The sequence below is a fragment of the Tachypleus tridentatus genome, chromosome 2 (assembly GCF_004210375.1).
Source record: "Tachypleus tridentatus isolate NWPU-2018 chromosome 2, ASM421037v1, whole genome shotgun sequence".
Lineage (NCBI taxonomy): Eukaryota > Metazoa > Arthropoda > Merostomata > Xiphosura > Limulidae > Tachypleus > Tachypleus tridentatus.
In genome coordinates, this window is record NC_134826.1 from 79,609,486 (window position 1) to 79,635,825 (window position 26,340).

General features: G+C 35.1%; 1 protein-coding gene across 4 annotated transcripts in view; it reads right to left on the reverse strand.

Annotated features, from left to right (window-relative positions):
- Nucleotides 1-26,340, reverse strand: part of LOC143244318 (uncharacterized) — a 134,312-nt gene that overhangs the window by 9,757 nt on the left and 98,215 nt on the right. For all 4 annotated transcript variants that reach the window (XM_076488759.1, XM_076488760.1, XM_076488758.1 and 1 more), the window contains exons 10-11: nt 22,375-22,612; nt 19,821-19,891 (exon numbers count right to left, since the gene is read on the reverse strand). In XM_076488759.1, the coding sequence (XP_076344874.1) occupies nt 19,821-19,891; nt 22,375-22,612 (309 nt within the window). The remainder of the gene's footprint in view (nt 1-19,820; nt 19,892-22,374; nt 22,613-26,340) is intronic.

The window sequence follows — 26,340 nt, forward strand, 5'->3', positions numbered from 1 at the left end:
TCTTAGAGCATGTTAGAGAAGTGTTCATAGTGATTAGAATATATCTAAAACTACACCAAAAAAAGCCATATTCCCAGGTTCAGACTGGCCCCCCTTGAAAAGTATATAGTTCTGTTATTTTTATGACAAATGTCTGGGCCCCTTCCAGCTTTATTTCCTTTGTAAAGAGTTAGAGTACAGTTCACCCCTGAATATCTCCCCCACAACCATATAAAGCACCAATGAGTAACAAAATGAGCTGATGAAAGCTTACATTGCTTAAAAATCTAGTTTCTGGTTAGTTATGGTATCTGTTTGTAACCCATTGTAGGTTTAACGTTAAAGCCAACCCTATATCAACTTCAACATTGATACATAATCTCTGCAGTTATATAAGAATGAATTACATATTGTTTTACACAGGAGAGTAAAAAAAAAAAACGCAAAATGCAAAACTAATGTGGCAGGGGTTTAATATAGAGAGAGAGAAATCGTAAGAATTCTCTCTCCAACTGGGGTGTTCAGGAACGTTGTGGTTCCTCTTCATCCCCTTTCATGAAAGGTTATTAGGTTTAGTTTTATTTATTTATTTATTAAATAATTTTTTACTCTTTTTTGGGTGAAGGAGGTCACTCTTAACATTATCCTAGACCAAGGCAAAGGCAGCACCGGAGAGAACGGCCAGGACCCGTCCAGAAAGGCAGAAGTCAAAGTAAATATGAACATGAACTCGAACAACCCGAATAAGGATCTGGCAATAAAGTTGCCTGGGCTGGGATCTAAAAGTCCAATGCCTAAGTTTTTGCTTTTGCTTTTGCTGTGGGGGGAAACGGGAGTGCCCCGAGAAAACCCACTTTCACAGGACAAGCGCCGAAAGTTTTGCCTGTCCTGTGCCTGATATCTGAAAAAGAGAATACATATTATTAACATGAGTTTAGTTCTTTAGATACTTTGTTGTGTAAATTGTGATTCTTGAAATATGTTGTAAGGTGAAATGTATTTTGTTGGTGCACTAGTTAATTTGTATAGTGATGCCGTTAGTTTGTTTCTGTTTTCTGCTTTTAGATAATATTTGTGTGATATTTCCGTTAGTCTATTTCTTAGTGTTGGTAAGTTGCTGATTTGATGTATATAATTTACTGGCATGAATGATTGTAGACTGAATGCAGATCTTAGTATTCTGTTCTGTTGAACTTGGATTTTCTGGAGTGTGTTGTTTGACATATTGTATGTTACTTGACATCTATACTCTATTAGTGGACGGATGTAAGCCTTGTATATTTGGATAATGGTGTCTGGTGAACATTTCGATTGTCTACTGGTTAGAGTCATTAGGTGTGAAATCCGTTTTCTAATTGATGAGTGTATATTGTTAACATGTTTTTTCCATGTTAGTTTTGTGTCGAAAGTGATGCCAAGGAATGTGATGTTTTGCTCATGTTAATGGTCGATTTCAGTGATAATTTTATTTTTTCTAGATTTTTTCTTTGTTTTTTTTAATTTCCTGTAGAAGGTGATTGCTTGCGTTTTGGTTGGATTTAACACTACTCTCAACTTGTTACTCCATGTTGAGACGTTGTTCAGTGATTCTTGTACGTGAGACATGGCCATCACTGGGTTTCTGGAGGTGCTCCAGATAGCGATGTCGTCTGTATTGTGAATTATGCATGTATGTTAGATTTGGGAAAGGTATGTCACTGACGAAAATAATATATAGAAGTGGAGAGAGGACTGATCCTTGGGGAACTCCTGCAGTTATATTAAATGATTTAGATATAGTTTTATTGACTTTTACTTGTGCTGTTCTATCTGTTAAGAAATTTGAAATCCATTTAACTATAGTGGGATTTATTTTCAGGTGTTTTAGTTTGTATTTGATTGCATTGTGCCATACGCTGTCAAATGATTTTTTGACATCTAGGAATACCCCAATGGTTACTTGGTTGTTGTTGAAAGCTTTATAGATTGATTCGGTGAGTCGTGTGAGGTGATCTGTTGTTTGCCTGTTTTTCCTGGAGGCATTTTGGGATTCTGGAAGGATGTTATTTGATTCACAAAAATGGAGAAGGCGGTTGGAGATAACTCTCTCCATCAGTTTCCCAAGGCAACTTAACAGACTGATGGGACGGAAATTATCTGGATTGGTTCTGTTGGTTTGTTTCTTTGGGGTCGTGGTTATGATGGCTTTTTCCAAGTGTCATACAGAAGAGTACTTTACAGAAATGCTTTATATACTAGAAGAAAAAAAAAACATCAACCATTATGTGAAAATATTAAAGTCAGTGGCAAGTCCCATATCCAAGTATTTTAATGAAATCAGGGAGTCAAAAAACATGTTACTTAAAAGAGCATAAAAAGACTGCCTTGTGACACATCAGGTTAAGCATATGTAGACACTTGAGCAATTACATTGCAGGTGTTCAAAATGAATTCCAAATGGGATTTACATTGTATCAGAAGTAATACATACAATCAACTAACATGTTATCCAATCTTTAAAGTATTTGCATACATAAGAGACATAGTTCAACTGTCTAACAGAGCCAGTTCTCCAAACATCAAGCTACTAGAAGTACAAATGGTTTCTGTTAATGATCACTTACAAAATTTCTCACCAATAACCATATTGTCTAATATAATTTAATAAATAATTGCAAATCTATGATTTGGTCTATGCACCTATCAAAATATGGTATGATATTCATGGTAGGGAGCTTTACAAGTTAGCACTGACAGAGACCACTTCTAATTCCAAGTAATTCAATAGCAGAGCACTGACCTTGTTAGCCAGGTATCCTGTAAATGATTTTCCCTTCCAAGTTTTTTCATTTAGAAATTATCTGACATTAATTGTTGTGACAAGATGTGAGCAGAAGACCATCAGCCAATGATAAGCAACAAATGCTCTTCTAACAGAAAACCATAAATCTAAAAAGACAACCAGAGAAGTGGGAGGACACTCACATTCCTGTATCACTACAAATAAACTTCCCTGTAAAACAGATAAATTACTAATTCTCCATGATAAGAAGAAGAAAGCAGCAGATTTTTTCTGTTTGAAAAGGTGATTTACCAACAGAACAAATCTGCTGAAGAGATGAAAACAGAAATGTGGAAAATGAAAAGCCATATCATCTTCAATGTGACCAAAAGGAATTCTGAATGATACTGAAAGGACCAGTGATTTGTCCATGTCAAATACAGAAGTCTAGGTGCTCTATGAAATTAGAAGGTAAAGATGCAAACAACTATTGTAAAAACACAAGACAAAATCAGCTGGATAAATAGTAGTAATAAAAAATTAACATTTTCCCATATTTAATATGTACTTCCAATAATACTTACTTTAGATATTGATCAAAAAGAAAAATCAAGCATCCCCAATCAAAGAGCTTCATGTTAAAACTGAACTGTTATTAATATGTAGGATCCCACATAAGTTGGAGCTGCTCCTACTGACATCTGGGAAAAACATTTAGGGGTCTAGGAAGAAATGCCTTCAACCTTGCTTTCATCTCCAAGAGTGAAGGAAAATCCTTTGCCAACCATCCCAGTAACTGGAAAGTGAGTGTGGTAAGAACTCCCTAGCTCTACTAGCAGAACCTTGTGGGGAGGGTATTAATGCATGTTGATGAATCCTGAGGAATATTGCCCTAGAAAAAAGTGCAATAGGTGAACCAAGCTCCCTAAATTTTTAAAAGAAAACTGAATTGATTCATTTCCCTAGGTTCCAGAGTCTTAGGAAAAAAGGACCTATCAGAGTATATCAGTACACAAGTGGAGTAATAGTCTCGTGCACACGTAGTGCAAATAACTCCAACCCCAACGTCATGCAAAAGACTTCATAATCAAGGTTTCCTCAACAGAGATGACCAAAGAGGAAGTGGTAGATGTAAACACTCTTGACAATACTGTAGAAGAGGAAACCCCAGTTGGGCTGGCCAAGCTAGAATTACCAATTGTATCTGATGAATAGTGGATCAAATCATAGCTAAAACTCTGGGTAACAGACTAAATGTGGGAATGGTGTAGAAGTGCAAACCTGTCTAATCCTGACTGAATGCATCTATTGCCAAAGCCCAAGGATGAGGAACTGGAGTCCAAAATGCTTGTAGCTAATACTTCCAAAGAGCAGCAAATATGTTGATCATAGGAGCCCTGAACTGAGAGCAAATCCACAAGAAAATCTAATGATGAAGCATCCATTTAGTTGGGAGAATAAGGTTGGGCCAAAATAGGTGATCTGGTATTAAATTAATCACCCAAAGAACATGGTAGGCCAGTAGGCTGGAATAATGGACTGAAACCAGTAGAGAATATCCAAAGTCTGAAAACAAAGTTCCCACCAAGAGCATGTGCTTCCTTGATGAGAACTGTAAGAGGCCACTGTACACTTGTCCAAATGAATAATGACAATTTTTCCCTTCAAGAGATCTATACCTTTAACCATAGACAGCAGGGAGTTCTACAATATCGATGTGGAAGAAAGATTCGTCTGGAATTACTGACTGTTGATATATTGCACTAAATCCTTGAAGTGAAGTATTTGTGTACAGATAAATCTTAGAAGAAGGAAATAGTGTAGAAACATCAATAGTAGTAGTGTTGTGATCCAACCACTACTTGAGATCTAATATGTTGTTTCTAACTGTAGAGATTGGATGATCCAGTGGATTGCAGTTCATGAATCACTGGTCATGCAACAACCACTGAAGAGATCAATGTGAGCTCATCCCAAAAAAGTCAGAGGTTTGATGAATGCTCACATCCTCAAAAGAGAGACAACTATCCACGCAATTGGAAGAGACATGAATAAAAGCCTGACTGCCTGTTCTATAGCCTCAAACTGGATGGGAATTGGCTACAGCAAGATTAAAAACATATTGAAAAATACACTCAAATAGACATTGAGTTGGTAAGAGAATGGACTATTTGGCTTTGATAAGAAAACCTGCTTTAGTGGCTTTTGAAAGGAAAAATCTAGGTGTGTTATTCTGCCAACTGATGAGATGGTTTTGTAAGCAGAAAGCCGTTCATAAAAAATCCCAGAAGAATGGAATCATTGCTCTCTCTACAACCCCTTTGATGAACAACTCCCTGATTGCATTGGAATAAAGATCCACACTCAATGGATCTGCTGGATGGAGAAAGACCACAAGTTGGGGGGGGGGGACAATGTAGGAAGTGAAATGAAATGAATGACGAAACCTGATGCCCAAACTTGAATATCCCATGAATCTGATGTAAAAATCTGATGATCAGAAAAAGATGTAACCTTGCTCCACAGACCCCAACTACACAGAGTAGTCACTGACACCACTGGTGATGTTAGACCTGAGCAGAGGAGCCAGGAAGATAAGAATGGTATCTCTTTTGTCAGGAGACACATAAGCAGATGCTCCTTGACTACCAGTAACAGCTGAAGAAAGCAGAAAAGCCAATGACAAGGAATAATGCAAAATGCAGACATCAATTTGAGATTCTAATGCCTCTGGGACACCTGTGAATGTTAAGGAATGAAGAAAAAAACTTTGGATAACTCATGGAGGGCAATAGCAGGTAGACAAACATCCTCCAATAAGGCATCTTCATTCCATAAATACCAACAAGAAGTGAGCCAAGAAACTAAAGGGAGAACAGAAGCCAATAAATGGACTAAGGAAGAAGTCAACAGAGAACCTAATATATTGTCAAATTGGTGTGGAGAATGCTAATAAGCTTCCAAGAAAATTTGGAGGGAAGATAAATAATCTCAATATAGAAGTGAGAATAAAATGGATCTGAGAATATTGTGGTCTGTTCAAAGATCATAGCATCCAATCTGGAACCTCACAGGTCCATAAGGGGATCAAGTCTTTAAAAACCTAAATATACATCCTCAAATTGGTGGTAAGCCAAAGCATGCTGTTCAGACAAATGTGGGGGACAAGGCATAGATATCCCATCACATAATTGAACAACAAATCTCCCAGCATAAACAGCAATATCCAGTGAAGAAGGAAAAAAAGAAATATTCACCCTCAGACCTTTCCACCACCTAGGAGGGAGTACATTCATAGGTGAATATAGAAAACCCTAACACATGATAAACCCAATTGACTAACTGAAGAAAAGGAGGAGTAAGTAGCTGATCCAGGTTGGCTTGGTAAGAAACAGACCAAGTAAACAAAGGTGCTGGAAAAAGAGAGTCCAAATTCTCTCCAGATTGTCTTTGATCATCACTAATACCTGCTGCAGAACCTCCTGGAAAGATGCCCCTGGACCAAATATATGTCTCCATCTCACAACAAATATCACGGGCAGCCACAAACAGTGGGGTAGTAAAAAAACAACCACACACAAATGAAGAATCAATGAGGAGGGTCACTAATAAAATGAGGGGTGTTTGTATATACTAAAGGAAGTGAGAAGAATGTTTCTGGTAAAAGCAATTTTGTTGTAGAAATTCAAGTAGACATGATGAAAATTCAAGAGTTTACCTGTCACATAAGAAAGTGGTACAAGATCATTTTATGATTGAAAATTTGTTGCAGTAATAACTGTCTATTCATTGTATGATAATGTACATGAAATTTTTAATTTCTACCAAAACTTAATCAAGTATATTTAAGTTTAATAAGGCAAGAAACTGTTCAGTTATTTAATGGTATTTTAACAATCAAAAGTTAAAGAAATTAATTCTTATTAAGAGATAGAACTACTATTCTAAATTACCAAGCAATATATCAAAGAAAGGTTTTCATAAACAGGTTTATCAACAATACAAACAAGCAACCTATAACTGATATCACAGACATCACTCTAAGAGATTTTTTAATAAATATTTCTACATGTTAGCGAGGACAAAACATTAAAACTAGTTAGTTAATCATAATGGTGACTTGAATGCCAATAAATTTTATATTGTGAAAATATAAGAAAAACAGCAGATAATGTTTTTGAAATGGAATGACACCATCAAAACAAAGGAAGAACATATTAGTTAAACAAAGAAATATGTTTGTTTGTTTATTTTTGGAATTTTGCACAAAGCTTCTTGAGGGCTATCTGTTCTAGCCGTCCCTAATTTAGCAATGTAAGGCGAGAGGAAAGGCAGCTAGTCATCACCACCCACCGCCAACTCTTGGGCTACTCTTTTACCAACAAATAGTGAGATTGATCATCATATTATAATGCCCCCACGGCTGAAAGGGCGAGCACGTTTGGCGCGACGGGGATGCGAATCCGCAAATCTCAGATTATGAGTCGCACGCCTTAACACACTTGGCCATGCCAGGCCAAAAGAAATATGTATATCGTGGGAATGGTCAAATGAGAAAGAAGTATTAAAGCTAAAAAGACTAAAGGTTTACAAGTTGTCTTCAATACTCATATATTTTATTAAAAGCAATTTAAGATTTTAAACTATTGTCAACAAATTTGTGGAAAAAAGAACACTAACACATTTCTTTATAATATGATCAATAAGAAACCACATGGATCTGCTAGACTGCTTTTGCACAACCACTGATAAGTAAAAAATTTGAACCCAAATACCCTTGCAAAGTGTTGGCCTCCATTAGTAACAATTACAGCTCATTCCTGTTAGAAGAAACTTTGAAATTATCCTAGTAACCCACAACTGAACCCCTTCCAACAAGCCAATGTCCTTTATTATATAAGGAGCCCAAAAATGAACATAATAATTCTCTTTTGATTAATAGATAACATGTCTACACAAAACACCCTAAAGCAGTGGTTCCCAACCAGGGATGCTTGGACCCCTTGAGGGTGCGAGATAACATTTGTTTTGGCCACCTTCACCTTTATTCTTAAACAAATAATTACTGTGAGGGGTGCAAGAATATATTAAAATTTTTTATGGGTGTGGGGCACAAAAAGGTTGGGAAACACTGCTCTAAATGTCAATTAGCTTTATTATTAATAAATAATGTTAGAAAAATATTTGAAATTATCTCAATAATTCACATTTGAACCTCTTCTAACAAGTCAATGTCTTTTCTTAGATAAGGAGACCAAAAATGTGCAAAATAATTGAAGTAAGGCCTAATTAGCGATATGTATATAGATAATAATTCTCTTTTGACTTGTAATCAGTATGTCTATAAAAACATCCTAAAGGTCAATTAGCTTTATTATTAACAACAAAACTGTTTCAAAGACAGAAGGGTAAGATCTTTCATCAAACATTTATTAAAGGTACAAATTGATTAAGTCATTATATACTATCTCAACATTCACAGTACAGCTAGGAGTTATCAGCAATAACTAAACCTTACTAATTATCCCATATCAGTATTATTAATGTAAATAAGGAAAAGCATTCCAATGATAACAAAAGTCTAATTTATTACAGCTTTATTAATACCATTTTACTCTCTCTCAGAATACAACCTTATCATATTAGTCTTTTTACAGATCTTAGCAGTGTGGTTTTCTCAACAAATCTTCCATATGTAATGTTATAAAAAGCTTTTTTAAAAATACAAATAAACCATCATTCAAACATGTCACTGAAAAAATTAAAATACTTCAAAATTTCTATTTAGTGAATCCATATCGGTTTTACTTTGATATAATATTTCAATAAATGACTTTCCAAACTTCTTTTCGAAAGACCCTCCAGAATTTTCGTGTGTAAAGAAGTATGATCAACAATTCAATAATTATTAATAACTTATAATTTTTATTCTCTCATTCTCTCCTAACTACTAATTACATAACTCAGGTTAATGCCTTAACTCCAATATCTCCCATATAATGCTCAAGGTAGAGATTTTTGTCAATATTTTCTATGAAAGCAGTAAAAAATATTTATGAGTTCAGCCACCTTATATCTTACACTCATGCAATGTATATATATACATTGCTGGCCAAAATCTTAAGGCCAATGAACATAAAGAAAAAAATATGCATTTTGCATTGTTAGACTCAACCACTTATTTGTGTAGAGCGTCAAAAGATGAAAATAAAAATAAACTTTTTTAGCATTTAACAGGGAAAATGTAAACACTATGAAATTGGCTTAAATACTAGCTGGTCAAAAGTTTAAGATCATACCAAAAAGAAGTCCTAAACAGGGTAGGAAATGCCCAACAAGAGGTCTCAGTAGTAAGTTGCATGGCCTTCATTGTGAATAACTGCAAACATTTGCTTTGGCATGATCGATATAAGCGTTTGCAGAAGACTGGCTGGAATGTTATTCCAAGTGGTGAAGATGACTTCACGAAAATCATGCACTGTTTAAAATTGATGTCCATTTCTACAGACTTCCCTTGCCATCCACTGCCAAACATTTTCAATGGGGTTCAGTTCGAGCAAAAACACTGGATGCTGCAAAAGAATCACATTATTCGCCATGAGAAAAAATCCTTTGTCCAGCAGGCATTGTGGATTGCAGTGTTGTCCTGCTGAAAGATCCAGTCATTTCCACACAAGCGAGGGCCTTCAGTCAATAAGGATGCTCTCTCCAACATGCCAGTGTAGCCAGCTGCTGTTTGATGCCCCTGTATAATCTGAAGCTCCATTATTCCATGGAAGGAGAAAGCACCCAGATCATGATGGAATCTTCTCCACTGTGTAGTGTAGAAAATTTCTCCAGTGGCATATCCTTATCATGCCAGTAACATTGGAAGGCATCTGGACCATCCAGGTTAAATTTTTTTCTCATCAGAGAACAAAACCTTCTTCCACTTTTCTACATCCCATATTTGGTTCTTCTCATCAAAACTTAACCGAGCTGTTTCGTAGTGTGGAAAGAGGCGTGGCCTTTGAAAACATTTACGGTTTTTAAATACTTTCTCACATAGAGGCCATCTTATCATTCTTGAGCTGCATTCTGCATCTGTAAGAGCCTTAATCTGATTCAACAATCGGTTGTTTTCTTGCCGAACAACCGTCGAATCCTCCTGCTCAATGCTTACAGTGATCTGAGTGTTACACAAACTACACATTGGTGCATCAGTTCCAGATAAAAGAAAACGATGAGTTAAAAAACTGTGACCAATGCATAGTAGAGTTAGAACAACTTCCTCCTTCCGAATCTTACGGAAGTTAGATGGCCAAAGGGTTTTATTTGGAAAAGCTTGTCGCGTTGCTCACTCCAAGTGGACTGCCAGCTGGAATGGAGTCGAGCCTTGAATACAGGACCATAGTCCATATACGGACTATCACAGTGGTGACAGTGCCAGAGCAAATAAATTTAGCTGCCGTGTCTGCAAGCTCATTCCTGCGAATACCAATGTGGCCTGGTATCCAGAAAAACTGGATAGAAGTAGATGTTAATGAGAAATGAGCCAGTCGGTTTTGAATATCAGCGAGAACAGGGTGTGAGCCAACGTGAAGCGATTCCAGGTAGAGAACTAAGCGAGTCAGTATAAATAGTGCAGTTGGAGTACTGCTTAGCTTAAATATGATCCAGGGCAAGAGATATGGCATAGAGTTCAGCAGTAAACACAGAAGCTGTAGAGGGGATTCTGTGCACAACCACAGAACTGCAAAAAACCATGGCAGAGCCCACAGAATTCCTGATTTGGAACCATCCATATAAATTGGAATGGAAAATTTGTTTGAGAGATGTTCAGTAAATAAAAGATGGTACTTCCAATCGGGAGTATCTCAGATGACTTAAAAAAAGGTCACATTTGGGGACTGTAATAAACCATGGTGGGATGGGCTGACCAGTAGATTCTGCAGTGTTATCCAAGGAGAGACCCAATTCACAAGATGTGAAAGTCATCGACATAGAGCCTGTTTGCAAGAGTGAGAGGGAGTTGTTCAGTGATGGCATTTATCTTTATACTGAAAAGTGTGACACTCAAAACACAGCCCTGAAGGACCCCAGGTTCCTGTACAAAAGAACGGGAAAACGTCTAACCCACAAGAACTTGGAATCTCCTGTCCATTAAAAATTTTTTAATAAACATGGGTAAATGGCCACGTAACCCAAATATATGGAAATCTCGCAAAATGCCATACCTTCATGTTGTGTCATAAGCCTTCTCAATGTCAAAGAATATTGATACAAGATGTTGTCGTTTGAGCAAGGCTTCTCTGATTGATGATTCAAATCAAATTAGGTGGTCCATGGTGGAGTGCTGTCGTTGGAACCCACACTGGGTGGGCGAGAGAAGGTTGTTTGATTCAAGGAACAAAACAAGACAAGCATTAACCATCCTCTCTAAGGTCTTACAGAGACAGCTCATCAAAACAATTGGATGGTAGTTTGAAGAAATACTGGGATCTTTCCCAGGCTTAGAGAAAGGTAAGATAATAGCCTGGTGCCAGGCATCAGGAAAAACATTCTCCTGCCAGATCCGGTTAAAAACAATTAGAAGAATATCAAGAGAAGCAGGAGAGAGTTAGCACAGTATGTCATAGTGTACATCATCAGGTTCAACAGATGTACTGCCAGACAGATAAAGGGCCATATTCAGTTCCACCAGTGTAAAGGGACGATTATAGTCAAAGAGACAGTCAGTTTGAAAGGAAAAAGGTGAACACTCTGACTGAGTCTTGATGGCCAAGAAGGTGGAGGAACAAGCAGAAGTGCCAAATGCCCGGCAAAAGCTTTCACCTAGAATATTGGCAATTCTCCAGACATCAGCTACCTCTTGGCCATCAGAGAGCAAGATCGAGAGGGGAACAGAATTGTAGTGCCCACTGACCTTTCGAATCCTGTCCCATATGACCTTGGAACAGGTGGAAGAAGATATGCTAGTTGTGAACTTAATCCAAGATTCCTTTTAGCTTTGACTTCTTACCCACCAAGCATGTGCACAGGCCAATTGGAAAGGGATGAGGTTCAAAACGGTGAGATATCTATGGAAAGTATCCCATGCCTGTGTTTGAGCATTCCATGCCATGTGGCAGGCAGGATTCCACCATGGACAAGGATATAATGGAAAATGTGTTGAGGTTTTAGGAATACACTGAGCAGCTACTTGTATAATACAGTCAGTTACCGCTGCCACACAGTCGTCTGTTGATGGATGACTCACGATGGCAGGTTCAAGTTTTGCGAGAACAGTGAAAGTGGACCAGTCTGCCTGATCCAAATTCCACCGGGGCACGTGGGTAGGGTGGCACAGATCATGGCCAGTCTCTCTCAAAAGTACAGAAAAATGAGCACTGCCTAGTGGATTATTGTCAACCCTCCATGAAAAATGAAAGAATAATGAAGGGGAGCAAACTGAGAGATAAATAGCAGTAAAGGAATGACTAGGTGTGTGAAAATAAGTGGAAGAACCAGTATTGAAAAGAGAAAGATTGTGATCAGAGAGCATACACTCTACAGAGCGACCCCTCCTATCAATAACAGCACTTCCCCAGAGAGGATGATGTCCATTAAAGACCCCCAGGGAAACGGCAACTGTTCAATGAGAGCATCAAGTTCTGGTTGATCATATGTCTCTCCAGGTGACAGGTAGAGAGAACAAACAGCGATGGTATGACCCAAGGAAACATGGATGGCTACAGCCTCCAAGGGTGTGTTGAGTGACAAAGACAGGGTGGGCACATGCTGATCAACCAACAGTGCCACCCCTCCGTGTACTTGTCCATCACACAGCCTGTCATTTTTGTACAGATAAAACTGCCGAAAGGTGACTGTATCGGCAGGTTTCAGAAATGTTTCTTGTAAGGAAAGACATACAGAATGGTACAAAGCAATCAGTGTTTTGATGTCATCCAGGTTAGAACGTAAACCTCGACAGTTCCCTTGTATCAAGGTGGTCATTTTTAATGATGAGTAGGTGAAGTGGCTGGAGAATACTTCTGTTTACAATCATGTCTTTTTTCCTCACTGTTCTTATTCAGAGGGGATCTATGACCTCCATGGATCCTGCCCCGAGGCGATTGGGCAGGTCATTGTTGTTGGAAGAGGATTCCAGTGACTGAGGACACAAACGAATGATTGTTTTGCATCTTGGGGTGGGAGAAAAAGATGTATCAGAAGAAATCCCTGTATTTGAAACCAAAGGTAGGAACAGAGATGGGTGTAGAAGTTGATTCATCAACCTTTTTAACCATGAAGGCCAAAAGGCTTTTCATTTGTTTTGAAAACGATTCTCTTGGAGGCACAGAGAGATCTGTTTGCACTCTCACTGTAGTTGTGGAATGAAATGCAGCAGCATATGTCTGAGATAAAGTGGCAGATAGCAATTTCTGAGCCTCAGGATAACTAATGTTATGAGTCGTTTTCAAATGCTTCACCTCTTTTTCCTCGAACCATTTTGGGCAAGAACGAAAGTAGGAAAGGTGAGAACCATTGCAGTTGACACAATGTGGGTCCATATCACACTCATTGGCATCGTGGTCCTTGCCACCACAACGAGCACCAGAATATATCTGACACTTGGAGGTACCACAAGCTGAGTGAAAGTAGCTGGCTTTCCAATAGAGAAATGTGTTTCAAGTGTTGCCTCTCCCAGTCAGCTACTGGTGCAGACTAAGACCATGTTTAATAATTCCACAACAAACCACTTGTACATTAGAGGGACTTGTCATTTTCTATAATCACTTGTATTGTTTCTGTGAATGTTTTGGCTAGCATTTTATAGTATCACTTCAAAGCTAAAGTTCATTTGTTACAACATTCATACTAACAGATAACTTCTGCAGAAAATCTAAACCTAAAATGTTAGTACTGCACCCAAAAAATACATGTAATAATTATATCTACAGTAACAGATCAAAATTGTTTGTTTACTCTAAATCCATCACTAGGTGCAAGAACAATGTTCATTTTACTGAATTGAATGGTGCCTTACATGTAACTAATGCATAAAAAGATCAAGAAAAAACCTGATAGTGCCTTTATCAACTACAAACTTGTATTTTAAAAGTTAAATATCCAGCTTTAATCAAGTTGTGATAATAGAGAAACAGACTCCATCTGGGATTCACTAGTTATTTTTATACTTACAATGAAAATCACCTCACACTTGAACTATTCACAACTTGAGTGCAAATAAATATCTCAGATAAATGACATTTTTATAAGAAAGACATAATTAAAATAATGTTATTCTTTGTGTTCAAGATACTTGTACAATCTTATCAGTTTTATGAGGAATGCACAGAGCTATGAATTTCTTGTTGTATGAACATCCTTCCCTAGTCAAGTGGATGGTAATAATATCTTCCTGTCCTGAAAGGATCAATATTTATCCAGATGACTACACACCCACATCACTCTTGCAACCTACAAGTTAGCAGAAACCTAAGCTATTCTGAGTCATTTTATAATGTTTCTGGATGTAGTATCACTGGAAATTCCTATTTGATGCCAATGGAGGGTATATCATAGTTGTTGTTGGGTTTTTTTCTTGCTTCAGGTTAATGGAAAAAATCAATAACAATGTCTAGTGGTATCTACACCATGTTACCAATTGATATACTGTAACTTCACTTTGAATAACATTGTTTTTGATGTCATAATTCACCACATCCATACTGGATTATACCTTGCTATGAAAATGTCACAGGTCATCAGTGTACACAATTAAGTCCCAGGGGCAACCTAATAACCTAAAACTGTTATTTAATGAGCCTATTCTAAGATGGCAGTAAAGTATATTTTACCTGTCAGCTGTAGTAAGGGAACTTTGTTAGACGTAAAGTTAAAATCTGCTACTGACTAGTCTCTTTTATTGGCTTGTTAAATAATAAGCTTCCTCTAAACTTTTAGTGACATGTCGCCATGGTAAAACCACAATTCAAGTCTGCCAGAACACAAGGTTCTTGTTCACACACAACTTGAAGAGACTGTGGCATGTCTTGGGTAAGTGATATGTAGTGTATGATAGCCATGGTAAAACTACAATTTGAGTCTGCCTGAACACAAGGTTCTTGTTCACATACAACTTGAAAAGATTGTGGCGTGTCTTAAGTAAGTGTTATGTGGTGCATAATAGTGATACTTTTGTTTGGTATCAGGAAGAGCTCAGTTACCAAAACATTTGTTATTTGAGTTAAACCTCCCAACACTACTAAGGAGTGATTGAGTGTGCATGTGTGTGTGTGGACACTAAGCACTGATAGCTGTTAAATGCAGAAGGCCTTCACAAATGATTCAGAATGCCCATGACAACCAGCTCTTAGACAGCATCTTTAAGTTGGTGTTTTTAATCTTTTTTCATCTGTATGAGGACAAATGACAACATCAATAACATTGGATACATTGGGTTGTAGGTTGGTTATTGTGGTAGGTCAACCCCCTAAGATATTCTGAAATCTTGCTTAAATAACTGGACAACAGATCTCCACATCTAATAAAGGGCTACTTTTAGTAAGAGTTACTCTTACCTCACTTAAGATATTTTACTGATTTCCTTTTTTTTAAAATAGGTTTTACTACCACAAGATAACATGTTGTTTTTAATGTGTAAATAAATTATACCAAATTACTGCATATGACAGTTGCCTCACACACACTTTCAAGGAACAGGACTCACTGATTTATTCCTACCAGACTAACAACGAAATATGGGATGTTATTTAAAAATTAGGATGAAATGAAAACAAATATTGAAGGAAGGTGAAGCTACCATTACTGTAACAATTAGATCACATTCAAGGAAAGTTTCACTGAGGTAAGAATGTGCAGTATTCTAGACCTTAGAACCGGGAAAACTGATCCTCACAATAACAAGGGCCTAGCAAGAAAAGTGTAATAACAATTTATACTATCCAATTTTGAGTTGTATAATGGCACTCCAAAATTATTTTTCTAGTCATGTTCATATTACTACCCATCATATTAAAATTCTAAAATTAATTTATTGTTTAGTGCTTATTTTTTACCTTGGTAGCAATGTACATTGTCAGGTTATCTGCTGTAGAATGCAAACATACACATTATGGATTGATGAACTACCATCCTTTATTGTTTAAATGGTATTGCCCCAGCATGAACCAAGCAGTTGGTTTACCTTATACTGAAAAGGAAATAAGTGGGCAAACACCCTCTTTACCAGAGGTGATGTGTCAGATATAGATAGCTTATTATATGATATATGTGGTTCTTGAATCAGATTTAGTTAACCTTAGGTAATGTTTACATCAAACATTTTTCACACTGTTCAGTGACCCAGAGTGCAGTCACAGGGATATTTAGTACAATCCACGATGATGAGAAAACCCACTTGTAGAGAAAATTATATATTTAAAAACAACTGCAATGGGTTTTCTCCTCTATTAGTGCCTTCTCTACCCATTCCATCCATTTTTAAATATACAATATTTAGTACAGTAAAAAGAAAAGTTAATCAGAAAGACACAAACACGTGTACATATATTAAAAAGAATTAACTTGCACAGCTGCTGGAACCAAATAACAACTACTACTGAGATCAGGGTTATTATATCAGGGATGTTGGAGCACTACTAAGGCATGCTGGTTTGGTGACAGGTTTGTTAAGGAAAAGTAAAAAGTGAAACATGTACACATACACTAAAAACACTCACCAGAATTCACCAAAGTATAAAATAAAAACAACCATCTCAAACCTTAAGATTTGAGGTTGATGCAAATGGCAATGCAATGCTTACAGGATATCAGTGGTGCTATTCAACAACAAGGACTGCTTTTATTTATAATTAGTGGGTGTGTCTAAATTATAGTTATTTAAAAGCCTGTGTAAAGATTTTTCCTGAGTTTAAATAAAGGATGATGGATTCATACGTAATATACAATCAAAAATAAAATTTTATTCACAAACAAAGCAAGAAAAAATAAATGCCGTTAATACACAATCTATAAAATAATCAAGCCATTGAAAATTCAAGTTAAATATAATGACATTTAATACTGAAATAAAACTAAAACAAATGATTTAATTGAAAGTGAACAGAATTACAAGCTAGTTGGAGAAGAACATTTTTTACTAAAACTTAAACGTTAATGTAAGTAAAGTTAAATTTAAAAGTTAAGAAAACTATACCACACAACTAGCAGTGAACTGTAACAAAGAGCAAATGCTTGGTGCTTAACATTTCAAATGTACAACAGGTCTCTTCTGCATTTGTATGCAGTCCATTTGCAAATGCAAAAATTACTTTCATAAATCACATTCACTCTCTCTATAGCTGATGAGTCACAATTTGCTTTTTAAGAATCTGGATGAATCTCATATAATAGCTAGTCACTAAATGATCACACACTTTGAGTTACTTTTACTACAGCACAACTAACTGGTAGATAACACCCTTGCCTGAGTCTTGCTACAGGAGTTAACACCTAGGGATAACTTTACATTTGACTTAAACCAGATTTTCTAAAAAGTTAGCTAAAATGTCAATATATTTCCATAATGTATAAATAAATGAGAAGATCTCATGGTACTTAAGAAATACTACTCACTCATTTGTTGCTGACAGACTAATAACCAGATGAAAAATAAGAACAGCAATATATGCGAAATTATGTCTTATCCATTTAACCTTATCCCAATGAACTTGTTATGACCTTGTAACCACCACGTAACCATGGTGGTCACACACCATAACTCTGGAAGTCCATACTGTATCATCACAAAACTTTACATGAAAAGTCTTTAGTAAACAAAAAAATCAGAATTTGTAATTGAGTTTATTTGCTAAAACCTTGTCCATAATTACATGGAGTCAGAGTGTTGAGTGCTCCAAGTGGAAAGTGATTTTTACGTTCAGATTAAATATACTTTTCTTCATTTCAAATTATTAAATTTCATTGGCATAGTCCCTAAAATGTCCAATCTAAATACCAAACTTTATTTTCAGCAAAGTTTTATCTGTTATTTTCTATATTACAACTTTAAACACGATTGATCAATTTTATTCTCCTTGTAAGCAATATAAACAATTAGGACATAAATCTAAATTATCTTTTTTTTTTTCTGGAATGACTTCAAATTGTAACAGAAACTCAATGTGGAAGCAGCAAAGCTAGTTTCTTCCCAAAGACGGTTATCAAGAGCAAAAAGATCAAGAAACACATGTGATGAAAACGATTCTCCAAATCCATGTGGTAAATAAGAAAATGCACTAAACAGAGTAAAGCTGGCTAGTTTTCCAGTTGTTTTGTTAGACAGAATGGATGTTGAGGCAGCTCAAACAAAACTACAAGAAATTAGTGTGCATTAGTGTGAAGTAAGGAATAGGAGCAGAATTGAAGAACACTCTCAAACTCCAAACCATCATACTCCAAAGAAAAGTGTTATTTCTTCAGTTTTGAAGAGGGCAATTAGCACACCTTCTGGTGTGATTAGCAACAAAACCTTTCAAAATCCTCTTGATGTCAGTGATATTCCCTTTGTTGAACCAAACTGTGAGGAAACAAAAGACAGATAAGGGAGAAGACAGTTCAACTCCTTTGATTATTTTCCACCTACAGTCTCCAGAAGTCCTTTCTAAGCCTTGAGTGTGGAACTTGAAAACGTGAACTTAATAAGAGAAACAAGGAACCTTGGTTTTGATTTTATTGTGTATGTACATATTTCATGTAAATAGTGTTTAGAATGGGGACACCTTAAAGATGTCTCACTTATTAGGGTTTAAATGGTTTTTAAAATTCATGCTGATATTGGTAGAACAGATTGTGTATTTTTCAAGTGTAATATTTGACTTTATAAAAGTGTAGAGTGAGGGAATTTCTCAGTTTTTAAATAAAATTACTTTGAAAAATTGGTTCTCGGCCTGACCTGAATTTTCAGTTTTGTATATTTTTATTTATACAGATTACCCTTACCCAATCTAATGTAACGAGTTTCTAATTTTTACATTTTAGTTACGTTTATAATAATAAATAAAGTATATGCAGAAAAACAAGAAATATATTACATACCTACCCAGGTCATTCTTTGCTCTTCACTTCTGATAAAACTTGAACATACTTTTTATACCAATGGAACAACTCCATTAAATACTTAATTAAATAATACACCTGAGAAATTAGAATAACAACATGTGAAAAAAATTATGTCCCATAACTATTATAAGTTTTCTGGATTTTAAACTATGCAATAAAAGCTGTTAAAAAGTCAACTGAGATCATCAGTGTGTTTTCTGTGGGAATATAGTTTGAACTGGAAGCAAAATAGAAAATTCTCTGTAAAAAAAGCAGTGAAATATATACATGATTTGATACATTAAAACTCTGTTGGTTATAGATAATACAGTATTAAGTGTCAGAGAAAACTACTAACAATTTCTAAAAGAGAGGATGTGGCAAGTAGGTCCAACTTTCTAGTTTATGGTTCTATATACAAATAAGATAGAAGGCTATAATAATTTTACTTTACCTGAATAATATCTGTATTATAGTGAGTAATGTAATTTAAATTCCATATTTTTCAGAGGGTTGGTAAATACACTAGAGAAGAGAGGAGACATAGTGAACAAATGTCGCAATTCTCATACTAGGGGAGATTGAGGATTTTTAAAATATTTTCTTATAAAATTAAGAATATAAAACATAAATCATATTAAGATTTGGTTTATTATCTACATTTTGATGTCATGTTTATTTGTATACATTGCTAATAAATTAGTTTAAGTTTTTAATGTAACTCTGTTAAAAATGTGATATGCACAGGGAAAGGGAAAGAGTTATCAAGAACTGAAGTAGTGGCTATAAGCTCATGAGCTTTTTAAAAAGACTTTTTAGCACTGAATATGGCAGATTTGGTACAGTTAACATATTATTACATATTCTTTTTTTCATTTTCACTCATCAGTTCTAAGAATTACTAATTACTGATCCTGCTATTGGTGTGGTTGCACAAACTGCTCCAGAAACAAAAATATCCTCTCACTAACAAATTATTGGAATTAGTACAGGTAGCTGCAAAATAAATACTCACTTTAAAAACTAGATCATCTTTCTGTTCTCCAGGAAAGTCATATAATGCAACCACTATACAGACTGTTGATGCTGTTTATAACAAAGAAAGAGAGGAAAATAAATCATTAATCACATATTTAATTTTAATATTCATCAATAATATAAACATATCTACTTAACAGGATTTTCACAGTGTAATTATAAAATAAAGAACATTTTAACTGTGTCTTTTTATAATTGAGAATAACCAGCTGTTTACAACAATGACCTTAATTAGTGATACTTTTCAGAGTAAAAAAAAAATGATTGTCTTAACAAATCTACTGGAAAGTCTACACAGTCACCTAAACACGCTTTATTACACTGAAGAAAAACCATGAAAATAAAAATGTTCTGATATCACATTTCAATTATGTGTAAGATAAAAAAATGTTTGATTTAACTAAGATTTTCCTACTTTTCAGTATATAATATTTTCTTTAAAGAAACAAATCATTACATTAATGAAAGTGCTCAAGTACAAGTAAATTCATAAAACTACCTCAAAGTATGACTTGTTTATAAAAATCTGAAATGTGAACTGTAGAATATATAATTTTTAGTAAGGCTTAACATTTGTAGCATTTTGTTCAATTTTTTCTAATTAATAATGAATGTATATATAGCAACTGCACAACTACTTTTCATAGTGATCACAATGAGCAGAAAATCTTGAATAACAAGGATCTCAGAGCAAAGTTACAGTTTCTAAGATTGGATTGACCTTAAAAAAATATGAGCACACTTTTGGAACTGGAAATCGTCAATTTTTTGAAAAAAATACAACATTCATGTCAATAATTCTTTAAAATTTCATTCTTAATTTCTTTAAGAAAGGGTTTTAAAAGAGAAAATTTACAACAACTAAACATTTTAAAAGTTGTACCCCAACTCATAAAGTTTGAATGTTTTTATTTTTTCCTAAAGAAAACTCAAGCAAATACTTTAGTCCAATGATCAGTATAGTGCATAAAATCACAGCTTTGAATCCCATTCAAAGTTTTTATTTCTTCAGATAAAACCTAAAAATCTGGTATATTACAGAGCACTACTGAAGACCTAGAACTTTAGTAAATACATTTATAATAGCTGTAATATACATGAACTTATCAGTGTTGTTGTATCATTTCATTACCTTTGCTACTTAAAGATTTCATGGTACATTATTATATACTACGTAACACTATCTTTACTATTGAAAATGCTGCCCTACAAGTGGCTGTTTGTACTAGTAATTGCTAATTGTAATATTCATACCTCACTGGAAAAAAACATTTAAAAAAGGATTTCTTTTCTTTAGAGTACTGCACATGATTCAATATACAGAGCTTACAATTTTCATAAATTTTATTTATATAAACTATGTTTTTACATATTGAAAGTGGTACCCTTTGTTGAAGTTATAGTTATTTAAGAACTCTAATTTCTTAGTACTACATTTAAAAATTACCTAAATAAAGATATAATCAAACCCTCATTGTTTTATTGCAAAGAAGTGGTTGTTGCACATACAGTAGTTATTTTTCTAATTGTCTGAATCTTGAATAATCAACTATGTCATTTTGTATGGACTTCTGTTTGTGGTGCCATTTAATAAATGAAGAAGAGGTTTTGGTTACATACATTAATACTGACATATATGTTATGTCCATTATAATAAGATGTATGGCAGAAGAATTTGGTTTAACTAAAACTCTGTAAACTGCAACCCACTCGAGCCAATAAACTGTTGTATTGTGCAAAGATTCCTCAGAATTCTTGTTCAAATGACAACAGATTAATATTAATACTGTATTTTACTTCTGTATATCAATATTTTGTGATATTATCATACATAAATATATCAAGTATTCCTAACTTCTTTTAGTGTTACAATATTTCTTCTAAACATATTTTCTTTTGAATAAATGTGGGTTTCACATAGCGTAATTAGAAAACTGTTGTTTGTTGTTCATATAGTACGTAACACATGTTATTACCAATGAAGAACCTTGTTTAATACACTGATGTGTAATAATACTGACAACAATGTTCTTCAACACGCTATTCAAGTTATATCTGGAGGTTATGGCCCCACCAACAAAAATGATCAATTGTGTCGGCAGCTTATGTTGCTCTAGGTAGATGGGAGTTTTTTTCTTGGAAACTAATGAACCTGACATTTGGGTAGTCTAAAACTTAACTAGTCAGTCTATTCTAGAGATTGATCTTGAGCAAATAAATCTGAGAAAAATCCATTTCAACCAGTTGTCCATTGCAGGTGATCTGAAGATACATATACTATGCCTGCGTTTATCTTTATCTAGTCTTGTTATTTCATTTTTTGCTGACATAGTTAAAGTAGTTTTAGTTACACCTTATAACCAGTATCTTGAACAGATATTCTGTTACTTAGTGAAACTATCTGATAGCTCAAACGTGTATTCAGTTCACCTAAATATACCACAGTATTTCATGACAACTGTTTATGCCTTAACAACATAGGTTTTATATCATTTTTTATTTAAAGCACAACTACATATTACTAGTTATACCTTTCTTTTCTTGAGATTCTTCACTACTGATAATTTCATCCTCTTTCATCTCTACAAATGATGATGGAAAAATGCCCCTCTGATTGTTTAGTGAACCCATCCACCAATCTGCATTTACAATTCCACAAAGTGTAATTATATCTCCTTCTTTAAATGATAGTTCATCAGGATTTTCAGCTTCAAAATTGTACATAGCCAAACACTTTTTCTCTTTGTTTGAAGAAGTTACACTATTAGACTTAAGAAAGAAAAAATATAAATCTTTAAGTATGATGAATTAACAATTTCATAAAAACTAACAAGCATTCTAACATACACTACATGGCCAAAAGTATTTGGACACCCCTTCTAATTAGTAGGTTTGGCTATTTCAGCTACACCCATTGCTAACAGGTGAATAAAATCAAGCATACAACCATTCAATCTCCATAGATAAACACTGGCAGTAGAATGGGTCATCCTAAAGAGTTCAGTGACTTTCAACATGGCACTGTCATAGAATGCCACCTTTCTAATAAGTCAGTTCATCAAATTTCTGTCCTGCTAGAGTTGATCCAGTCAACTGTAAGTGTTGTTATTGTGAAGTGGAAACGTCTAGGAGCAACAACAGCACAGCCATGAAAGAGTAGGCCACGCTCACTGCTGAGTTCCAAACTGCATCTGTAAGCAATGTCAGCATAAGAACTGTTCATCAGGAGCTTCATGAAATGGGTTTCCATGGCTGAGCAGCTGCACACAAGCCTAAAATCACCATGTACAATGCCAAGCATCGACTGGAGTGATGTAGAACACACCTCCATTGAACTATGGAGCAGTGGAAATCCATTCTCTGGAGTGATGAATCACACTTCACTATCTGTCAGTCTGATGGATGAATCTGGGTTTGGTGGATGCCTGAAGAATGCTACCTGCCTGAATGCAGGTAGTGCCAACTGTTAAATTCTGTGGAGGTAGAATAATGGCCTGGGGCTGTTCTTCATGGTTTGGGCTAGGCTCTTTAGCTCCAGTGAAGGGAAATCTTAATGCTACATCATACAATGACACTCTAGAGAATTGTGTGCTTCCAACTTTGTGGCAACACTTTGGGAAAGGCCCTTTTTTGTTTCAGTACAACAATGCCCCTGTGCACAAAGCAAGGTCCATAAAGACATGGTTTGCCAAGATTGGCATGGAAGAACATGACTAACCTGCACAGAGCCCTGATCTCAACCCCATCGAACACCTTTAGGATGAATTGGAATGCCAAATGCAAGTCAGACCTTCTTGTCCGAACTCACTAATGCTCTTGTGGCTGAATAGGAGCGAATCCCTGCAGCCATGTTCCAAAATCTAGTGAAAAGCCTTCCCAGAAGAGTGGAGGTTGTTACAGCAGCAAAGGAGTGGACCAACTCCATATTAATGCTCATGGTTTTGGAATGACATGTTCAATAAGCACATGAGTGTGATGGTCAGGTGTCCACATAATTTGGCCATGTAGTGTATGTGTCTATTTATATATTAAAGGATTCTGAAACCAAATTGTATCAAGATCCTATAGTTATTTTCAAAACAACTATTACAGTACCATCATCTTAGTAATATACTAATGTTTAGGTCTTCTCTAAATACATTATTTTTGAAAAAATCTGTAGTCAAAACAGATGTTTGTATTATGACTAAACATCTATAAAACACCTAGCTAAGAACTTCCAAATGCTTCTCCTGTCTGATGATGAAAAAAACCAATGTAAAAAATAAATTAAAAGATTTATGTACAGATATTCTACACTGTAAAATCATAACTTAAGAATTACACAATGTATTACAATGCATTTTTAATGACCATATTTCACAGCCAACATAATTTAAAGAGGTTCAGTGAACCAAAGAAACAAATTAGAATCTGTAAGTTCACAGAAAAAATAAAAAAAGATAGATGGTTTGGACAGGTAATAAAAAGGTAAAAAGGAGGTACAGTGCAAGAGCAATGGAATACAAGAAGAGAAAAATAGTTAGAGGAAGACATGAAACATGATAGAGATAAGGATATGTGGGAAGTCCATCTAACTAAAAATAATGTACTGGATCTATGAAAAGAATGGAAGAAGATCCTAAGAAGAAACATAAGTGAACCAAGATTTGTTATCTATAAAATTGTGGGTATTACAATATTACTCTTCTTGTATCAAATCACACATCAGCAAAAGGTATGTTAATATAAAGATTGAAATAAATTATATACCATATTATTAATTACTCCTATAGGTGTATTAAAATAGTAATGTTGTATTAAACTTAGTATAAAGCTACATTCAGGTGTGCTATTTTATAAAATACAAAAAACAACAATACAATTTATAGTAATGGTTATTACAAATAGTTATTAAAAATGATGGTTTACTTAAAAGACTTTTACAAACTTAAAGACAATACTGAGCATCACATCTGGTCTGAAACTGAATATTTTATCAATGATCCAGACCCACAATGAATAAATTAATTCTGAGTTGACAGTGTCATACCTCGCTTGAACTAGCTTGCTTGGTGTTTGTTTGTCCTCACACCCTTACAAACTGACTTCTCCTGGTGAAGATATTTAATGTAGTCATAGAAATATCAACATCTAAAGCTAATTCACTGAAGGTAAATGGTTTGTAATGTTCAAAATCTGTAAATGTTCCTGGTCCAATTCTGTAGATTTTCAATTAATAGAAAGGCATTAATCACAGTTACAGCTTTTGAAGCCTATAGCTGACCAATAATAATTTTCTTCTGTCTTATTAGCTGCTTTTTGTATGATTCACACGAGACTCTAGAACATACACAAAAGTCCATTTGGCAATAATACTGTCAATCACTAGTACTGCATACACACCTAGTACATTGTTGACTCTTGCACTCAAAAATTTCAAGAACAGGTGGGACTTGCACAACACACAGTTAAGGATATACATAACATGTAAAAAACAAAACTATACAGAAACAAGCATAAGCACTAAACTAAATGTGCAACAGTAAATCTGTTATAACATGGAAACAATATGTATGTGCCAGCTCACAAAAGAAAGATAACTGATTAAGAAGACTTGGAAAGGTTCAAAAGAATTCGAAAACAAAGGAAAAATGACTTTGGAAAAGATAAGAGGTTGTTGACAAAGATGTTCTGTAATCATCATCACAGATATGGATAGGCAATCTCTGAAAAGCCAAGTAAAGAGGGAAGTGAGATGAATCAGTTGACTGGTGAAAGGGAATGGAGTGTGAACTGGCATCAGGAAACCATTCACTTACAGTGATCACTTGCAAGGATGGGTGCCTAACAAAATCACACAAAAAACTGGATACTGTGTACAAAGTTACTGTCTTTCTTGCAAGGAACCAGAGACAAAAGCCACTCATGAATATGAAGGCACAAAGCATCATGGTGAATGATGGATATCCAAGACTAATGGAAAAAGGTATGTCCAAGATGGAGAAGGAAGAGTGGAAAGAGCAGAAGCCAGGACTGAGGACAATAAAAAGGAGCCATGGGCCCATGTATTTTACCTGAACATTGTAAACACAATGAAACCATGATTTATACTCATTACAACTTTGAAAGTAATTACTATATCTTCACAAAATTAGGAAAGCTTTTAGTAAACATTAAAATTCTGTGAACCCCAAAAAGTTTTATTTGAAGATGCATATAAGAACACATAAAGCAAACAACGATCTATATATATATATATATATATATATCACAATTTAACTGGGTTTTTAACTAATTAACTACTTAATTTGTGCTTGGTGATAGAAACATTCAATTTGTAGACAAAATAACAAATTCTGTGCTGGGAAATAATATAGCACTAAACACCATTCAGTAAATTAAAATATTTTATCCCTGTGGTGTAATAATAAACCATTACAGACAGAATTACTTGTAACTTGTAAAAGAAAGGATGTAACAGGTAGACATTGCAAGAGGGTCAAGACTTTGTAATT